The 22605-nt window shown below is 33.9% G+C and overlaps 2 protein-coding genes across 2 annotated transcripts; both read right to left on the reverse strand.

The window, feature by feature from the left end:
• Nucleotides 1-6370: 6370 nt before the first annotated feature.
• Nucleotides 6371-6760, reverse strand: HELRODRAFT_72663 (hypothetical protein; the record flags this gene model as incomplete). Its single annotated transcript, XM_009012782.1, has 1 exon — nt 6371-6760. The coding sequence occupies one exon, from the start codon at nt 6758-6760 to the stop codon at nt 6371-6373; it is 390 nt and encodes a 129-aa protein (XP_009011030.1).
• Nucleotides 6761-15410: 8650 nt separating this feature from the next.
• Nucleotides 15411-15842, reverse strand: HELRODRAFT_167259 (hypothetical protein; the record flags this gene model as incomplete). Its single annotated transcript, XM_009012783.1, has 1 exon — nt 15411-15842. The coding sequence occupies one exon, from the start codon at nt 15840-15842 to the stop codon at nt 15411-15413; it is 432 nt and encodes a 143-aa protein (XP_009011031.1).
• Nucleotides 15843-22605: the final 6763 nt, after the last annotated feature.

Consider the following 22605-nt stretch of genomic DNA (forward strand, 5'->3'; position numbering starts at 1 on the left):
ATAAAATACATCTCAAATCTGCGCTGCTGAAGGTATCTGCAAAATTTGTCCTTCAATTTTTACATTCTTTAAAACAAATTGGACGCGGTTCTCATTCATTCAAAACATTTTTAAAATTAAAAAGATGAATTGATTAATTAATTAATTAAAATAATTTTTTTAATTAATTAAAATAATTTTTTAACCAATTAACCAGATAGATATTGTATAGAAATGACAAGATTATCATTGAGGTTGATTGTCCTTATCTCCATTCTAGTGATCTTTCCAATTCAGTGTTTTCCAGTGGACCAGGTTCGTCTCCAATTTTTTCAAACAATGCACACACACCCACATACATACATACGCACACACACACACACACCACACATACATACGCACACACACGCATACATTCATACACACGCACTCGCACATTTATACATAAAAACACACACACACTCGTCGTAATACACACAGTCGTATGTTCACATTTAGGTATATGCGTAGACACATAAACAGATACACATTAACATACACATAACACTTTTTTAATTCAATCAAAAATGAAAAAATATTTTGAAAAATTCAAATTCCTCATCCAGTTAATTGCCATGGCAAAAGGGATGATGGGCAACCCACCAGACTTCCGAGGAAGTCCTGACTATGGCTTTCCTTTCAATCCCTCTACCCCCGTCGCTGTTAATCGCGGGCCGGCCGGGCCACCCAAATGATTTAAAGTAAGTAATGGCGGTAGACTAATAAGTAAAAAAGGCAGTAGTAATTTGGATTCGCAATACTACCTTTTTTTCATGATCTCTAACAAATAATGTTCCACTTATAAACACGACAGAGTTGGTACAAATACGTGGACTGCTTGGCATTGCTTGGCTACTACTAGCCAGTCAGCGTCGAACCTGTATCTTCATCAATATTATTATTATTATTTTATTATTATTATTGTTGTTGTTGTTATTTAGATCATTTTTTGAGGTGAATCGAAAAGACAATGAAAAATAAAACATAATTTATTAACATTATTATTTGATTAATTGTTGTCACTTGAAATGATTAAGGACGTTTAAACGAATTTTCAATTTTTTAACCAATAAAATAAACAAATTAATTAAAAAATTTGATAATAAATTAGCTAGATAATAAATTAATTAATCAATTAATTAATTGAACTAGAGCGATATCAAATTGTATTCATCGTGAGCCACCAAACGCTCACGGCGGCTGATATCATCGCCACCACCTTTCTCTACGAATCTTCTTCCTAAGTTGATGCACTCACTCGTACTACTACTGGCGACATCTAAAACCGAATTTTTGTCGCCTCCATCGCCACCACCGTGGCGAGAATAGTGGCTTGAGGACGAGTTTTTGCGACTTGCATTTGTTCTTTTTCTCTCATTACTTTCAGCCAGATTTACAAAATATTTCATCCTTAGTACTTTCAATTTCTTTTCTTTATACTTCTCCATTCTATCTTTTCCCCGTTGGTATAGAATATCGTTAATGTTGAATCCAGCATTATCGTCCTGGTAAAGTTGTCGGTTAAGTAGCGATTCTAATTTGGATTCGGTGACGTGCCTATCGAGTGAATATTCGTCGTCCGACGGATATTTTATCGATTGTTGTTTCTCTTGAAATATTTTGGCAAATATATGGCGATCATTTGGCGGATTTTCGTCATCAACGTTGTTGTTGTTATTGTTGTTGTTGTTGCTGTGTTCGATGTTAGTGTCGCTTGACTTGAAATTCACACGTTTTAGTTTTTTATCATTTGGTTTTAAGCTTTCATAAACGTCATTATTGTTGTTATTGTTGTTGTTGTCGTTGGTTTTGTTGTCTTTGCTTTTGTCGTCATCGCCATCTTTCTTGGCGACTGTTGGGACTTTTAGAAAAAAATTTTAGGATGAAGATAAGTAAATTAGTGACATTGGGTTAATATAACCCTGCTTAACTCAATTATTATTATTATTATATTACTACTACAACTGCTTATTATTATTTTTATTGTTGTTGTAGCCTTAAGAAAATAACATTACTTCCAAAGTGACCTTTTTCAGCCTCCGCTTTATATTTTTTCTCCAGTTCCTTAAGTTTCTGCATCTTCTTCTCTTCGTCTTCTTTCTTAAATTTTGCTCTCGCCAGCAACGTGATCAGCTGATGAAGAAAGAAACAATTACAGAAACACACCAGCATGTACCTATACAATACACATACACATACATACACACATTCCTATACACAAATATGCATATACAAACTCACAAACATACGTACAAACATGCACACACATACACACGCATGCATGCAGAGACACATACATGCACACTACTACAGAGATACAAACATCCGTAAACATACATACATAAAAACACACATACATTCACACAAACAAACACACACACGCGTACATGAAACTCATCTTCAGTCAATTTTTCTGCTTTCATTCTAGAGCTCTGTCTACGCTTCCAGATGACGTAACTAATCGTCCTGATAATAATAATAATAAATAATAATAATAACAACAATAATTAATAATAATAATAATTAATAATAATAAATAAAAAAGCAGTACTAACACGATGATGATAATGAGTACAACGACCGAATTGACGCAGATGACAGCTATGTTGCTCGCACTTCGATCAGTTAGTACCTTCGTTAGCAGGCCTTATTGCGTGTGTTACGTAGGCATGGATCATCGGCATCATTTTATTATCATAGTCGTTATATAATTTTCATCATCATACTCATCATCGTAATCACATCAACATATCATCATTATCATCATCTTCTTCTTCATCATCATTTTCTCCATCATCATCATCTTCTTCTCCATCATCATCATCCTCTTCTTCTTCATCATCATTTTCTTCCTCTTCCTCAACATCTCCCCCTCCATTTTTCCTTCCTCATCTTCCCCCTCCCAATCACAAACTTCTATCTGGGCCAACGGCGCCAAGGTCGTAATAAGTTTCTTCACTATCATTCAAGACATTCATCATATTTATTTCCTCTTGCAAGCGCCCTTAATTAATTCAGTAAGTAATTAATTGAGTAATTATTTTTAATATTTATTATTATTATTATTATTATTTTTGTTACTATTATTATTATTATTCAATTAAATAGTGAATTAATTAATTAATTAATTAATTCAGTAATTATTTCTAATATTTATTATTATTATTATTATTATTATTATTATTATTATTATTATTATTATTATTATTATTATTATAAGGGCTAACTTCTGGCGGCTTCAGTCACTTTGAATTTTTAAAAAATTGACTGCGTTATTTATTATTGAAATCAAGATGATGAGAATGATGATGATGATGTTGATGGTAATACGGCGATAATTATAACGACGACGATGATGATGATGATGATGGAGACGAAGAAGAAGAAGAAGAAGATGATGATGATGGTGATTATGATGGAGATGATGATAATGAAGAAGAAGAAGAAAATGATGATGATGATGATGATGATGGTGGTGGTGGTGGTGGTGGCTCCGTACTTTTGCATTTCGTTTTCTCTTCATCGACAACTTTATCAGCGGCGCATTTCAAACATTTCAATTTGCCTTCAACGAAAAAAAAGATTAAAAATATTAATCGATCAAATTAAAAATAAATAATAAATAGACATATACACACGCACATAAGTACAAACAAACATACCCACAAATATAAACACACACACCAACACATACACACACATTCCGTAACAACAAACCAAATCTGGGCTGGTACGTGTGGCCTTCACATTTCGTACAAACAGCAAAAGGTATCCCAACTTCGTTGTATTCAATTTCTTGTATGGTACCCGGAGAACAAGACACTATGTTTGATGGTATGTACGTTTGTCTCTTTGTTCGTTCGTTCGTTTGTTTGTTTGTTTTCATGTATGTTTGTAGAACAACAAAAACAAAAGATATTAACAGCAAAGCAATCCTTGATAGTTAGAGAAGCCAGGCGGACAGAAAGTCACAAGTTGAATGTCAAGGTTAGTGTAATTGACCATGAACTCTGGGATCAGTGACGGTTGTATCCGGAACATCATATCACGCATCTCTGTACTATCCTGTTTGCGTGCATGTATATATTTATGTGCATGCGCGCGTGTGTGTTTGTGTGTGTGTTTTATGCTCTTCGTTTGTCATACCACGAATTCGTATTCCCTAAAAATATACGCATGTGCTAAACAAAGGAACGAAATGACAGCAGAACCAACAACTAATTTTTTCTGGGCATCGATTTTGAGTACATGGAAAATGACACTTTGTCGACATTCCAAATTTTTGCAGACGACGGAGCCGATAACCTTCTCCATCTCCTCCTTCGTGTATGGCACGTAACTGAAACCGGTTGAGCACACTTTTATCTTCTCTTTTTTCTGATAAGTTAGATTATCTTATTTTGGATCTATTATGACAATTTGTCAATACAGATTGCCTGTTTTTTAGAATGAGAAGTTAACATTGTACGTAGACCACGTGTCTGGATTTTTAATTTCATGTTTGTTACACTTTTAATCGAGCGTTTGGAGGAATAAAATAAAATAAATAATCATAAAATACATCTCAAATTTTTGACAAACTCATTTACGAAATACGACAAAAAGTTCGACAACTGATTAAAAAAGAATAAGCTGCAATTCATTTGAGCGGGTCTTCACGCGAGCCAACTTAACGGCACCTCATTAGTTTTTGTGTCCTCCTTAAGTACGATATCCTTTGCTTTGGAGTACATGGGTAGCTGAACCATGGGACCCTTCGAGTTCTTCCCTATCTCCATACGCAACAGCTCCCAGATGGATGACGAGAGTTCCTCGAACTTTTTCTTGAAAAAATCGAAGCAGTAGATGTTGAAGAAAGCTGTCACTGTATACCAGAGTTCTGACTCTGGGAAGTACACGTCTGTGTGTGCGCGCGTTTGTACACGTATGTGTGCGCAGATGAGTGTTTGTATTTGTTCGTGAATAATTGGCGTTCGTTGAATGCGTTTGTAAGCATATGTTGAATGTTCAATACCGATTTTTAACAAGAATTACGAGCTAAATATTATAGCACGGAGTTAGTAACGCACGTGTGTTGCATTTGTTAAGACATTTGTTTGTGTCTTTGAGACGACTTGCAATTGATAATTTTTGAAACAAACTTATGATGGTGTGATTGAAATGTCTCTTCTGGCCAGTCTTCTGCGAGATGACACAGGAGTAGAATCCGTTGGGAACGGGAGGCCGGATGAGTAGATATCCCAATTTTTCATTCACGATAAACTTTCTATCCGTGACGATCGGCTTGTTCTCCACACCAAACTTCCACTGGTATGTTTCAATGCTGGCAGGCGAGTAGAATTCTACTTTGCTCCTCGGTATGCATTGTATTGGAACTAGGTCTTCGTGTGTTGCGTTCCTCTCTACCAAGATGAAAACTGTTTGTTCATTTCACGAATGAATTTTCTAATTTTCGTTTTAATTTTTAACATATTTGTTAGAAAATGTTTAGTTATTAACTGTAGCATATCAATAATTTTAAACGCAAAACACGAACAAGGGTTATTGAGTTTCAACGTCACTGTCAAATTTTCCACGATGCTCTTTGATAGTGTGTACCTCACGCACGAGACTGGTCCAACACACAGCTCATACAAGCAGCAGATACACATCACACACTTGCAATCTAACATATTATCTTCAAAAATAGATTTAACTTCTCAGTAGAAACGAAATTTTTTAAATAATTTAAACGCGAAAACAGTCATCGTCGTCGAGCAGGCGTTTGTTTCTATGGATACATACATTAAGTTTTTATTTTAAAGTTGGAATTGTAAATCTATTAATTTATATGGCGCCTGAATAATGTAATGTTTTGTTCTATAGAAATGTGTTTCACGAAATAGTTCTATAGAAATGTGTTTAACAAAAGTATGAAACAATAAGCATATATTATTATTACTATCATTAAAAAAGCCCGGGCTAATAGCTCCTTACAAAAACAACAATCAATAAACAATTAGAACGTGAAAAAATAAAAAAATAAAACATAAATATAAAAAAGTCTCTTTTGCCAAATCTGCTTTTGCTTTTTCTGGTCCTTTTCTCTGGAACTCTCTACCTACTTCTCCATCACTTGCGAAGTTCAGAGCGGATCTCAAGACCCATCTGTTTTCAAAATTCATTGAGGAGCGCTGTTGAACATCGCGGAAATAGCGCTTTATAAGCTAATTGATTGATTGATTGATTGACCTGATGAGAACAATTTCATCCAATCAAAAGTTGCCGCAGCGATTTCATCTTAGCTTTAAATGTGGCGCCGCTACCAATATGGCTACTGCTACTATTAAGTCCCCTGTGAAGTTCTTGGATGTTACTCGCCGTACAGATTGTGATCCGTCTCTAAGTATATCGTTACATGTATAACACCAGCGGCATCAACAATGGAATCAAAATTATAAAATTTGGTCATTTTGTCACTTAGCTTCATGCGGCAGTACGGGCATGTGCTACTTTGGCTGAGCCAGAGTTGGAAGCAATTCGTGTGGAATACATGCTGACAGTGCAGCTGCATTACAATATTTTCTTCTTTAAATTTTTCTAAACATATTGGACACTCATCGACATCAAATTTGTTGGCTATGTATGGTAGGAAAAAGTTTCGCTGCTCCGCAAACACCGCGTGATAGTAATCCGCGTGATCGATTTGAGCATTGACGATCGCATTTCCTAAACTATCAGCAACAATTTTCTCATAACCCATTGGAACAACTTCAGACATCTTTAGGAAGATGAATAACTGCTGATTCCACATTACGTCGTACAATTCTTCGGCAGTTATTGGAAGGTAATTTTTTTCTAAACCGCCGAAATTCGCTGTGTATATTTTCATTACCTTTTCAATATCCGCACTTGCTAGGGCATATTTGTTGTGTGTCTCCACATACTCTTTCAACAAATTCTTTCTTATTCTCGCCTGCATTTTAATGAAGTCTTCCAAATAACTTTTAATAATTTTTTTAACGCACACTTTGATGGACTTCATTTCAGAATAATCGAATGAGCCTGTAGTTGAACTAATAACCTGAAATGTAAATGAAAATCAACGTAAAAGAAGCAATAGTAGAGTTAATAAATAACCTCCAATCACTAGAACTACACGAGACACAACAATTACAAAAATTTTATAAAACGTGGAGCAAACGTGGATGGAACGTGGAGCAAGTTAGGATTTATATAGGGCTAGTTTTACAATCGACCATAGAAATGGAAATTAAATGGAAACAATCCTTTAATGCATGGCTAATATAGTGTAAGCTTTACAATGGACCAAAGAGATGTAAATCAACTTTATAAAGATGAAATATCATTAAACAATTTTAACTAATAAATTTAACCAAATCGTTCTCGCTTAAAGTAGATTAATAAAATGTCTCATTGCAAATATATTAAATTAAATTAAAATATTATATTATATTTTGGTTATGCTATCGTAAACACTAAAGAAGTAAAAACCAACAAAGTTGGAGCCACGTGCTCTAAAGAAAACCGCCAAATACAGCCGCCAGATGGCTTCGTTTGAAATATTTTATTATTAATTCTTTAAAAAATCAGAATCAGCAGACGCAGAAGCTGATATAACATGCAAGACAATAATATTAACTATGTGATGCTAAGTGCTTGATTGGAGATGGATGTTTTAGGTTTTGTCTTTTTCGAGGATTTCTCTTTAGATTTTGTATGTTCATTGTTGTTGAGAATAGCTGATTTTAATAGTTTAGAAAGTATCGCCATGCGTATTCGAATCATCATTGGTTGAAACATAGACTAGAACGTTGATATCCGAAGAGTTACGGATTACACACTGGCTGCAGAATTTTGTGATCGCAAGCTAATTCTTTCTAGCCATATACTTAGAATACCTACGTCAAATATTTCCCCGGCTATTAAAATAAATGTAAAATGTTTGATTTAGAAATGTTAATAAATATTGCGTGTGGTAAATTTCATTTTGGTGGGCCTTAGAGTCAGGATTTATTGAAACATCGAGTGAGATGTTGATGTGTGAGCTTCTGACTGTCGTCGGCTGTCTGTCTTCTTAACATCACGATCGATGAACTCGTAAAAAATATTATTTTTTTATCTCGTCTATTTAAAATTTTGTCTAATAAGCAATAAATAATCTGAAAGTTTTCTTTAGTATAGAAATTGAAAATATACATTTTACCATCGGAATTTCCGAATAGTTTATTTTTAGAACGAAGGCTGGATTCCCATCGTGTTTGTTATGTTTCTATTTAAGCACCATGTCATGAAAGCTTTTGAATTTTATTTTCCTTGATGAATTTCAATCTCAATTTAATACCTCATCAACTTATCCAGGCAAAAACACATTGCTAAGAAATATTTTGTAAAAAAAAATAATTGCCATCATGATACATGAAATTAGTAGGTTAATATATTCTGGCTAATACATGCCCACTAGCACAACATATGTGATATATTCATAGCTATCCATATAAATATGTATATACACACATATATACATTTTGTGTACTATATGTATACATCTGTATTTGTATATATATATATGTTTATGTATGAATATATACATATATGTGTAAGTGTAATATATATATATATATATATATATATACTACTATATATATATATATATATATATAGTAGCGCAATCAGCTTTGGGCCTATAAAATGAAGTATGATCCAAGATGATGATGCTATTTTTTGCATGCTATTACCAAATAGCAGTGGGTTTACGAGTGTGTGTATAATTACAATGATAATAATAAATATTAAAATAATATTAAAAAAGACAATAATAAAAAGTAGCAATAATATGTATAATTATAAATAATAATGCCATACTACATAATAAAATAACGTCAAACAAGTAAATTATAATTCTATTAATTTTTGCATATATATATGTATATGTATATATATGTATATAGAGAGTGAGAGAGAAAGAGAGAGAAAAAGAGAGTTTGTATCTGCCTCTTACGTCATGTCAAATTTAGTTTAATAACAGCCTGTTGGACTAATCTTTTAAATTGACGCATCTACAATGCTATACTTATAATATAATACTTGTGCTATAGTATAAATAAACTATACCAGATGAATCGATACTTAGTTCTTTATGAACAATACAATTGAAGCATTACAGGTAACGGTTATATTATTTTTTTTATTCCTATATATTCTCATATTATGAAATTATTTGATGAGTTAATAATCATTTTATTTATGGTCTGAAGATGTTACTGGATAATTATTTTATTCAGAGTAAAGGGTAGGTCTTGATGAATTTGGAAACAAAAATTTAATCATGTGATATCATGATATCAATTTGATATCATGTGTTTACTTCTCCTTGCTTGCTTCTGTTTTTATTTCTGTTTTTATTATATTATATTATAAATTATTATATTATAAATTATATTATTTTATCTATAGTTATATTTTATATACTATTTATTGTTATTATTATTATTATTATTATTGTAACTGGTTAATCGGTTCTGGTTTTATATTATTATTATTATGAATAATGTGTCATTAAAAATTATAATTAACATTAAGTCATTAACTCTACTATGAAATCTCTCTCTTCGCCCTTTCTTTCTCTCTCTCCTTCTTTCTTTCTCTCTCTCCTTTTTTCATTTTGCCTTTTGTATCCCATTAAATTTTTCTGATTAACTTTTGATAATGTATGTGTTTGTTTATGTGTGCGTGTATGTATGTAGATGTGTGTGTGTACGTGTATGTACATATATATCTCGGTCGGTCAAGCGACATATAAATATCTATGTATGGATGTTGATAAGTAGAAACACACACACACACACACACACACACACACACACACACACACACACACACACACAAGTATATAATGTAACGTACATATACTATATATATATACACATAAAATGCCAGTAATATACAGTACTGTAAAAATGTTTGCACAAATTTCGGTTTGGTATAATGATGGTACTCATCTAGTAGTAGCTGTGTGTGTGTGCGTGTACGTGTGTGCGTGTGTATATGTGTACGTGTGTGTGCGTGTGTATGTGTAATCAATCCTATCATTGATCGTAAGTGATAAAATTATGTACTCTGTATTCAATTATATCAACTGTTGTTGATTAAGCAACTTATCTTTTTGTCGCTGCTATGATTTTTATTATTATTGTTGTTGTTGTTGTTGTTGTTTTTGTTGCTGCATCCAGTATATTCTAATGTATTGATTGCTGTTTCTTACGTTCACACACTCACACACACGCACACATATACACATGAAAGTTATTTTTTCAAATTATACATATTTAGCAGATCTTACATACGCACATGTATGTTTGCTTGTCTATATTTATTTACCTATCACATACATCATACATACATACATACATGCATACATGCAAACATACATGAATGCAAACATACATACGTATATACATGCATACATATATACAAACATACAGACTCAAATTGATGCGCGTGGTACAGCTATTTGCGCTGTTTACAACCAGTGCATAATGTATATATGTATGTATGTATGTATGTGTACATATGTATGTATGTATATATGTATGTATGTATTTATGTATGTATGTATGTATGTATACATTTAAGCGCTATATAAAGTGGATCCGCCGAAATCGTTAGGATAACATAACAGTTGCTGAACAAATCAGAGGTAGTGTGTTACTGACTAACATTATGCATCTAATATGAATAAATTATACGTGTGTGTGTGAGTGTGTATGTGTGTGTGTCAATACCTTAATGAAAATAGTAGAATTATAAATGAATGTTGTTTGGTGTCAATTGAACAACGATACGATATGGCATTGTTTTATATGTAAGTGCGCTTGTTTCTTTGCCTGTGTTTTTTTTTTCCTTTCCCTCTCTCTCTCTTTCTCTCTCTCTCTCTCTCTCTCTCTCTCTCTTTGTTTTTCTATGTCTCTCTCTCTCGCTCTATCTCACTCTCACCACATATACTGACATTCAGCTAAATAAGATCAATTCAAATGATTAAGAGGATTGCAAATATGTGCGATATTTAAAACAAAAAAAAACACATACACAAAAACACACACACATATGCATGTATGTATAAATAGATTAGCATTGATAGTTGTAGCTATTAAATAGGAATATTAGTAGCGTAGTACGACATGTTAGTGTGGGGTAGTAATACAAACACATTCTGCTGACATGACGTGACTGGTTGGTAAAGAAGTATAAAGATAAAATACAATCAAATACCTTGCTTTATACATATATACATACATATATACATACATACAAACATACATACAAACATATATACATACATACATACATATACATACATACATACATACATACATACATACATACATACATACATACATACATACATACTTGTATATGTATATTGTATATGTATGAGTGTATATGATATATACATATATGTGTATATATATATATATATATATATTGTATATTTATGTATGTTTGGTTATATATGAATATACAAGTGCACTGTCAATTAAGCCAATTAAGGTTTTGGGATAGAATAAACAGTATGGATCTATTAGCCAGTAAGATTTTTCATAAATTATTATACAGTTTTAAAGCAATAACAACAATCATAATATAATATATTATTTAATATAAATAAATAAATAAATAATTATATTTATTGTAAAATTGTTGGATGTAGCCGCATATTATATAAGAACGAAAGGTCATCTTGACTTGATTGGATTATTTTTATTATTATTACGTTTTATTGATTATTTTAAAAATCTAATTGGTGGATGGTGAGTTGTTATTGTTATTATTACTGTTAATGTTATTAATATTGTTATTATTGTTAATGTTATTTTTGTTATTATTATTATTGTTATTATTAATGTTGTTATTATTGAGTTATTATTGTATTTCTGACCTTCTTGTTGTGTTTTGAACGATTTTTTGGTTTTGATTATTCTATTATTGGTAGTAGTAGTAGTTACTTCTTCTGTTAATCATTGCAACTACTTCTGTTTGTTTTTTTTAGGAGTGTTGTTTGTGATGTAGTTTGCATCAGTTGTTAGTGTTGTTGTTGTTGTTATTGTTGGTTGATGCTGATGTTATTGATGTTTTAGTTGTTGATGTTATAGTTGTTGATGTTATTTTCAATGTCATTTTTGAGATGTTCATATGTACGTTGTTGTTTTGTGGTGTATGTTACTGCGTGTGACATGACTGACACACAAACCAACACACAGACAGACACACACACACACACACACATGACATTTTTTTCTAATGAATCATAATATGCGATTTTACTACTACTACTATGACGACGACGACAATGCTGCTGCTACTTCTACTACTATTACTACTGCTGCTACCACTACTGCTTCTTCTACTACTGCTACTTCTACTACTACTACTACAACGATGATGCAGCATTAAAATGCGAGGTTAATTTAGATGACGTAGTTATTGATTATGGAAAGAGACTGATGATAATCACGTGACGAGGCGTTGCTCGTGTTTACTTTACAGTGTCTATGTATTTAATTAATGTCTACCTTTTTTATGCAATTTATTTTTTTGTTTTCGTTGCTAGCGTTACTTATAATGTTAACATTCTATTACGCATTTAAGATTATTTATTAGCTGATTCAGTTGTTGTCGGAGCTGTCAGCTGTTTCATCAGCTGGGCACTGACATGCCAACATAAGCCAAGCTAAGGCTGCTTGTTGCTTGTCTTCGAATGCTACAACAACAACCACACTCGAGTCATGTTTTACGATTGCATTTCTTCTGCTGTTTGTTTGCTGTGTGTGAGTGTCTCGTCGTATTTGCTGTTCTTCTTCAATGCCATGCTGCCATCGTGTTTATTATTATTATTATTAGCACTAGCAGCAGCAGCAGCTGTAGTGGCGCTAGTAGCAGCACCAGTAGCATCAGCAGTCGTTGTGGTAGCTTTCAAAAGGAACGCGGTTGTTGTAACCCGGCAAATGAAATTATTGATGTATGTGGATAATACACATTAATAGACAGTAGAGTAGATAACAATATGAAACATTAATATAAAGGAGAGTAACATAGCGTACAACATCGCAAACAAAACCCTTGTCTTGATAGCTATGCAGTGCAAGTAGTGTTTGGGTGTAAACGCTCGCCTGTTCGTGAGCGTATCTTCTGAAAGCCTAGCTTCTACGCATGCATGCTTGTTGCTTGCCTGTCTGTTTGTTTGGTTGGTTCTGCTGATTATTAAAATTATCAAATATTTATTGAGTATGCTGAAGGCGATTCAATATCTTAATGCTACTGATTAGAAGATCAATAGTAACAACTGCTGCTACTACTAGTACTTCTGAACGCAGATTAATACTACTACTACTCCTATTACTACTACTACAGTATTTTTAGAAATAATAATTCTCTTCATTGTTATTTAAATTTGCATTTTTAGTCTTAACTCTGATTCATCCATTTAAATAAATGGCACGCTATGTGAATTTGGTTACACGCGCACACACACACTTAAGTGCACACACACTCACACTTAAGTACACACACACATGCATAAGTACACACACACACACATACACATGCATATTATATACATACATACATACATACATACATACATACATACATACACTCATACATGTAATGCCTGCCATTGTATAAAAACGAATGCAAACATGCACGTTAGCAGCAAGGTATGGTATTGAGGAAACGATTATTGATGATGCAACAAGATACACGTGAGCCACTGGGACTACTACCGCCACTCACTGCTGTGGGTGATACTAATGCAACTGCTACTAATGTAGCTGCTGATGTCGCTGCTACGAATACTGATACATTTTTGTGACTTATAAAACTAATATTCAAAAATCTTCTCTCTCTCTCTCTCTCTCTCTCTCTCTCTCTCTCTCTCTCTCTCTCGTTTTTTTTCACAGCGAAAATGATAATTCATTCAACAACAAGTTATGCATGTTCATTCATTGATTGAGGCACGCTTGCATGCTAACCATTCGTTATCACCTGATAGAACGAGGGAGGATATGAGTGAGAGAGAGAGAAAATAAGAGAGAGAGAGAGAAAGAGAGAGATGCCTGAATAAATTATACAACATCGTAACGAAAGCTGGTTTTACCGCAACTACTACAGCTCGTTCGTGCTGGCTTCAACGTACTATTTGCCAAAACGAAATTAAGTAAAACCTGGAAATACATACATACGTACATACTAACAAACAAACAAACAAACATACTTACATGCATACATGCATACATATATACATGCTTATATATATGTATATATATGTATGAACTTATTCACTATAAATACATACATGAACGCGTCTGTCAGCGTTGTGTGTTTGCATTTTGTGCATGTGTGTGTTTGTATGTGTGTATGTGACTGTGTGTGTGTGTGTGTGTGTGTGTGTTCAGAGAAATTGCGCTTATGTATATGTAACGAGTCTGTCGCCTAGCCATCCACAGCTGCCCTTAATAGGACATCTTTGCCTGTGTGTTTGCGCGTGTGTGTGTATGTTTGCGTGTGTGTGTGTGTTTGCGTGTGTGTGTGTGTGTGTTATGATGATGCAGCCGTGATCTTCATCATCGTATGTGTTGGTGTCCATGCATGTGTGAGTGTGCGTGTGAATGAATGTGTTTGTGTGTGTGCGTTGGTGTCTTTTCATATATGCATGTGTTTATACAAACACACACACTATATATATATATATATATATATGTATATATATATATATTTATATTTACATTTATATTGATTTATGTATACAAGTATGCAAATCCACAAACCTACCGCACGTGCGTCATTCATCAGCAATACATACATGTTACATGCTTATATGAAGCGAGCAGCACACACATCATCATCACCATCATCATTTTTATCGTCACTCTTATTATTGTTGTTATTCTTTTTGTGTTGTTGGTGACAACATCCTCATTACAAAAATTAACCAGCTGTATACGTTATTGCGATAACAACCCATTACTGATACATTACATAAGGCATACGTGGCTGTGCGTTCGGTATTATAAGTTCGTTTGTGAAAGTCTGTTTGTTGCAAGCGTATTTTCAGTTTATTTTTTATACAAATGTTATGTGGATGTCTTTTGCCTGGTTTTTAACGTTATTTTCATGTGTTTTCTTCTTCATCATCATCATCATCGTTTTGTGTCATCACCAGCTGTGCGTGTGCGTGCGTGCGTGTATGTGTGTACTTGGTCATCGTTGTCATCGCATCATCGTCGTCGTCGTTTTTGTTGTTGTTGTTGCCCTGTTTCAAGACTGGCTCATCGATACGGACGAGCTCTAAGCCAGTTTGCAGCGGCTCCAGGTCACTCCAGAGTTCCACTAAACTAAGTGGTGTAGGGTAACTGGGGCAGGAGAATGAATGAGGCACATTGTCCTGATGAGCCCTCTAGAGGGACCAATGTAGTCGGTGCCATCATCAATTCGTGATTTGTAGCTACTGGAGAGGATGCTGTAGTGTTGGTACTGTTTCGTCTGTTGTTGGAGTGGGTGGGGGCCATCCGTGTTAAGTTCAATTCCGGCTCTTGGTATAAGGATAAGAAGCAAGATGGTCGGAGTGGCTGCTCCATTGGCAACAGCCTGATGCAGTCGCTTGGCTGGGAGGGTTTGTTGCAAGAATTTGCTGCTGGTATGATGGATAAGAAGGTTGCACGAGCTTCGTCCCAATCGGCTCCAGCACGGGGAGGTACCTTCTCCAGAGCCTCATCATCGTCGTCGTCATCATCGTTTCTTCCTTGAAACCAAATTATCATCATCATCGTTGTCAGAATGGATATTCATACAAATACAATCATCTTCTTCATAACACTGTCATCATCATTATTAAGTTAAGAAACATTTACATTAAGAAACGTTATATATTCACACACAAACTCACATGCACACACACACTCACACACACACACACACACACACACACACACACACACACACTTCAACACACACTCGTGTTGAATTTAACAAATTCGATGCTCTCAGTTAAGTAAGCTACAAACCGCTTGCTATGTGCAAATGGTGCTATATGTACAAAGTACATACATACATAATACATACTGACGATGAAAATTTTATATACATACATACATACATACATACATACATACATACATACATACATACATACATCCACACATATATTCATACATATATGTTATTACGATCATATATAAATAAGTTATATAAGCTAATTTATATCATCTAAGCATAAATGTTTGTTTGTATGTATGTATGTATATATGCATGTATGTATGTATGTATGAATGTATGTATGTATGTATGTATGGGAAGCTGATGTGATCAATGTTTTGTTGCTAACGTCAATAACGTAACGTAGTGTGGCTGGTTCCTCCCGTTCATCGGTTGTTCGGTTGTTTGATGTGTGCCTGCGTGTCTGAACTATTTAAATTATTCATTCATTCATTCATTCATTCATTCATTCATTCATTCATTCATTCATTCATTCATTCATTCATTCATTCATTTTTAACCATCTTTTTATCATTTTTTTATTCGTTTTTCTGTCCGATATCTTTATCTTTCTTTTTAACAATTCATACATTCACACGTTTGTAAATTTATCTTTCAATCGGCTGTTCATCCATTCATGTATCAATCATTCATTCATGCAATCATTCACTTGGTCATTCATTCATTCATTCATCCATCCATCCAAGTATCGATCATCACTATCCAGAAATGATCGCAGTCTTCGTAATAAATTAACTGGCTTTGCTACTAATGACAGAAAAGCCATTGCTGTTTTTTCCTTGTTATTGATGTTTTTGTTGTAGTTGATGTTTACGTTGTTGTTGTTATTGTTGATGTGGATACCGTTGTTGTAGTTGATGTTTACGTTATTGTTGTTGATATTTTTTTGATGTGATTGTTGTTGTTGATGTGGTTGTTGTTGATGATGTGGTTTTTGTTGTTGATGTTGTTGTTGGTGTGGTTGTTGTTAATGTTTTTTGTTGTTGTTGTTGTTGCTGCTGATGTCGATCCCTTTTCTAATTCATTTGCTGTTAGCTTAAATTTTGTTGCTGCCTCACCTACTGCAGCTGCTATTGATGTTTTTCCCTGTTGCTGTTAGTAACGGCGTTGTTGTTGTTGTTGTGTTGTGTTGTTGTTGTTGTTTGTTTGTTTTTATTGACTTGCATTTTTGTCGTTCACGTTGTAGGTTGCTGGTGCAATCTACATTGAATTTTATTCTTGGCTCATATATTTTGTTAAATAATTAATGGTAAAAAATGGTGTGAAAATGATAGAAAAGAATAGAGAGAAAAGAGGGAGAGAAGGAAGATGAGAGAGATAAAGAGAGAGAGAGAGAGAGAGATTATTATTATTTAGCCAGTCAGCATATTTTTATAGTATGTTATTTCAATAGCTGTTTATTATTTATTTCCGTTTTATATTAAATAGGTCTGCAATAAAAACGAAACGTTCTTCATTTCTTATTTGAAGATAGATTGATGCCATTGGTTTGTTTGTTCGTTCGATCGTTTGTTCATCTCTTTGTTCGTCCAATCATTTTTTGTTCATCTCTGATTTTGTACTGCACAGACATGGCATCGTCCGTCTTTTAAATGTGCTCGATTTCTATTTATGGGTTCATTTAAAGGTACGTATACAAACACACACACACACAAACACTTGTTTGTATAATATGTATGTATCTGTTTGTATGTATGTGTGTGTGTGTGTGTGTGTGTGTGTGTGTGTGTGTGTGTGTGTGTGTACGTGTAAGTATTTTTCGTTATAATCTTGCAGTCTAAGATGAGCATGGTTCGTTCGCTGTACAATTCCTAATTATATAACTTTGGTTTGTTTGGCTGCTAATTGATGACGGCTCTGATGGTGGTGAAGATTGCTGATGAATATGTATGTATGTGTGTGTTTGTGTGTGTGTTTTTGATTGACGTTCGTAAGTGAGGTTAGTAGTGATTGTTGGTTAGATGCTGTTTTTGTTTGTTTTTGGTTATTGTTTCTATTGTTGTTGTTGTTGTTTTGGCAGATGTTATGTTTGTATTTTTGTTATTTGTAGTTTTTTAGTTTTTCAAACATTCATATTAAAAACTTTTAAAATCGCGAATTAAGTGTTGCCGGCAACGTTAAATTGCAAGCAGCTATCACTATCTGCAATCTCCATATTTTTAACTCATCCTTCAACTATCATGATCATTATTTTTATACCGACAGACAGACAAACACACACAAACAGAGCCTTATTAATATTCATTATATAATAACACACACTAGAACAGAGTAATGCTATTCATTCATTACCTACTTAACAGAACACAACACGCATTGTTGGCAGCTGTAGCAGTAGCATTTGCTAGCAGTAGCTGTAGTAGCATCAGTAATTTTGGCAGTAATAATATTAGTAAAGTAGCAGCTGTAGTAATGGCGACTCTGGTAACGACTTTGTAACAGTAAGTAGTAGCAGCAGCAGTAATTTTAGCTGCTGTATTGATGTCAGTTGTAGTTATGGTAACCGTATAGTAAGAGTTAATTTATAAATTTATAAATATATTCGTAAATGATTTTGTAAACATAAAAGTATAATGAAACATTATTTTGTAAACTTTACAGTATAATGAAAAATTATTTTGCAACACCAGCAGTAGTAGTTGTAGCGGCAGTGGTAGCAGCAGAAGTTGTAGAATTTGTTATTCTTTCATTTTTTTATTTTGGCATATTTTACATTTCTTGTTTCTAGTTTAATAGGAAGAAAAATTACCATCTGCTGTTTGCTCACTGGTTCTTCTACACAGCATTCTGCAACATTCATTCTCTTCATGATATTAATTTTAATTATAACCGTTTCGAAAAGAGTAATAATAATAATAGTAATAATAATAATAACAATAATAATAATGTTAATAATCTAACTACTATAATTATTAAAGTTAATTATTATTATAAGCAGTTTGGTATCGGCGCATTAATTTCAAAATGCTGAAACTAATAAACAACGCAGTATTCGTTTCGTAATCTATTTTCACACTGGGTTTTTCGTTGTTTTGTTCCCTCAACTTTGGTTGAAAATTTTTAGAAGGCACACACACACACACACGTCCACACACACACACACACACACACACACGTCCACAAACAAACACAAACACACATCCGCAAAGACACACACGCCCGCGCGCACATTCACAAGCAAGCTAACCGTAAAATTTCTTATCTATTTTTAATATTCCAAAATTGTAAACAATTACGATTATGTGGAGGGTAAGAAAGTTGGAAACTTTACTGAAAACTTAATAACCATTAATAATTACGGAATACTGAACGAACGAAAGAAATACTGGAATACCTACCTACCCATTCGTGCAATAGTTTTCCTGTGATAATGAATGGTTAAAAATACCAACTTTTTAACTTAGCTAACGCCGAATAACCGATTTACATAACTTGCTAGTTACATGAATTAAATAAATACTTACTAGCATAACCACAGACTCACACACACAACAGAGCTAAGCTTTTTTTTAGAAGAATCTTCCTCTTCAAATTGAATACCCCAAGCATATATATATATATATATATATATATATATATATATATATATATATATATATATATAAAGAAAAGAGTTGACTGTGAAATCTGTTGTAGTTGTAATAATAATAATTTTTATCAATATTTTTTTAACTATTCTGAAAAATGAAATTTTAAAAATATAGTAATAACAATGTTTATAAGGATTTAATTGGAATGCATTGTGATAAAACTTGTATAAAATATTTTGCCCTGAACTCAAATAGCGTGTTAATTTTTTGCTATTAACAACGTAGGTAGTAATATTAATGATAATAATAATATAAATTATTATTATTATTATTATTGTAATTTATTATTCGTGAATAATTAAGATCCATTACATCTTTGCTCGTGTTTGTAGGTGTACTTACTGACTACATACATGCATGCATGTACAATGTACATGGTTTGTCAATACATACATTAACTCACATTCAAGCATTTGTCATAATCAAATATATAATAATAATATAGTTATAATAATAATATTATTATTGTTATTTTTATTAATGATAATACTTATAGCATTTATAAAGAGTTTGTCATACTTACATTTTATTAATCCTTTAAATGGCTATAGTAGTACTATACATGCGTATGCGTATACATGTATGTTTGTTTGTTTGTGTGTGTGTATATATATATATATATATATATAAGTGTGTGTGTGTGTGTGTGTGTGGTGTAGTATATATTGTATTACATACCCATGATGTGTATCAGCGTTGAACAATTAAGTATTGCTATTCCGGTTGGATTAAATAAAGTTATATTTCTTGCTCCGCTTGTTTTAATTTATTTTCTAATTTAATTTGAAATTAAATTAATTGAAATTTAATTTAATTTAGTAGGAACCTGGTTTTATCTTTTTACTGGCAAAAAAAATTTCAGTTTAATTGACTTGGTGTTAATTTTTCTCCATATTAAATACAGTTAGTAATGACATTTAGGTTTTATTATGTTTAATATATAAATATTTGCTTTTAGTTTACGAATTTGTTACATTATTATTATTTCTCATTTTTTGTGTTTTATTTTTCTTATTTAGAATGTTATTAAATGATATTAAGATGGACTATCCGTTTATATAGCCACCCATCTACCAACTTACCTACCTACCTATCCACCTACCAACCTACCTACCTACCTACCTACCTACCTACCTACCTACCTACCTACCTACCTACCTACCTACCTACCTACCTTCCTACCTACCTACCTACCTACCTACCTACCTACCTACCTACCTACCTTCCTACCTACCTACCTACCTACCTACCTACCTACCTACCTACCTACCTACCTACCTACCTACCTACCTATAACATCTGTCCATTGGTGGGAAACCTCTTTGCGAATGGATAATTCGCGATTTTTAACCTGATATATTATGAAATTATATTTGAAATGTTAGTAAAAGTATTTTAATCATTGAAATTTTAATAAAATGAAGCAATTTTTTTAAAACAGAGTGAACAAAAACATCTATCAGCTGATTGTTATCGCGAAAGATGAAAGTTAACAAGTTGTTGTTTGCCACCAGCCTCTTGGATGACGACATCTTCAACAGCAACATCCTCAACAACAACAACATCGCAAATTATGAAGCCAGCAGCAACAACGCTAACGTCAACAGCCAAATATCGGCAACAAATGTAATTGGAAACCGCAGCAGCAGCAGCAACGACAACAACCACAGCTGCAATAATGTTGGCAGCCAAGGAGCGTTGTTAGCTCCCGACGATGCTACGACTTTCACATTTTCAATCTCGTCTACAGAAACGCCATCACCGATGATTGTAGACGAGTACAAAGATGACGATAATGAAGTTGATGAAGACGAAGAGGAAGTAGTCATCACTAAAGAAGTTCCTAGTCAGAAATCAGCCGACCCCATAGTTATCGCATCTGATGATGAGGACGACGATCCAGATGAATGCACCATTCTGTCGTCAGTGGCGGGCAATGGAAAGCCAGTGCAGAAGCTTAAATTTTCTCCGCAGTCCCGCAAGCAACTGTTACATTTATCATCTCGCAGCAAATCTGATGGAAACACGAGCAGCAGAAAATCATGCATTTCTCTGATTGACAATTCAATGAACACCAACCTATCCTTACCGCCCATCAACGCTTCCTCGGTTATAATGAACACCGATCCCATCATCACGATAGACTTAGAAAACGAAGCGCTGCCATTCAACGACGAAATGAACGCCATTTTTCCAAGCAGTCTTTCGTCTTCCATGGTCAAAGGTCACGATCCGTTTTTATCGGACGCCAATAATTTGATGTCGAAGTCGGACGCGCTGTACGACCTACCGATTGATTTCTCGGTTTACAACAACGTCAACTCCATGGCTACCAACCCAACTCAAAGTTCTATCAGCGTTCTGACGAGTTCGGACAAGAAAGATGATGCCATGCTTATGGAAACGGATTTGGTCGTCTCAAGTCAGGTCGCGAGTGAAATGACCGACATGCATGCTGCCGATAAAGCTCTATTTTTAACATCTACAACCAGTGATAGCAGGCGAACAACCAACGTCGGAGCTCATCGGAGCAGCACCCTTTTATATCCAGACGACTTCTCAAAGAACGACATGCTGGCTAGCGACAGCGATGAGGATGGTGTTAATGGAGATGATGCTGGTCACCGTCATCATCTTCATCGTCAGTCCAGTTTCTCTTTACCTAATTTGTCAACAGCAACCACAAGAGCAACAACGCCAGCAACAAACGTAATGACGACGACTGCAGCAACAGGCAATCAAACTGCCCCTGACGTCAGAGGTGGTGGTCTCAATGCTACACTAACGGATGTTGATAGCGACGACAACATTAATGATGATCTACTACAAATGTCTTTCAACACAATTGCACCCATTTATCCAAGTTTGCAATCCTCCTCCTCCTCCTCTCCCTCGTCAACAGCGCTGACGTCATCCATGGCGGCAACAAACGCGCCGACAAGAA

The sequence above is a fragment of the Helobdella robusta genome (genome assembly GCF_000326865.2).
Source record: "Helobdella robusta unplaced genomic scaffold HELROscaffold_11, whole genome shotgun sequence".
Classification (NCBI taxonomy): domain Eukaryota; kingdom Metazoa; phylum Annelida; class Clitellata; order Rhynchobdellida; family Glossiphoniidae; genus Helobdella; species Helobdella robusta.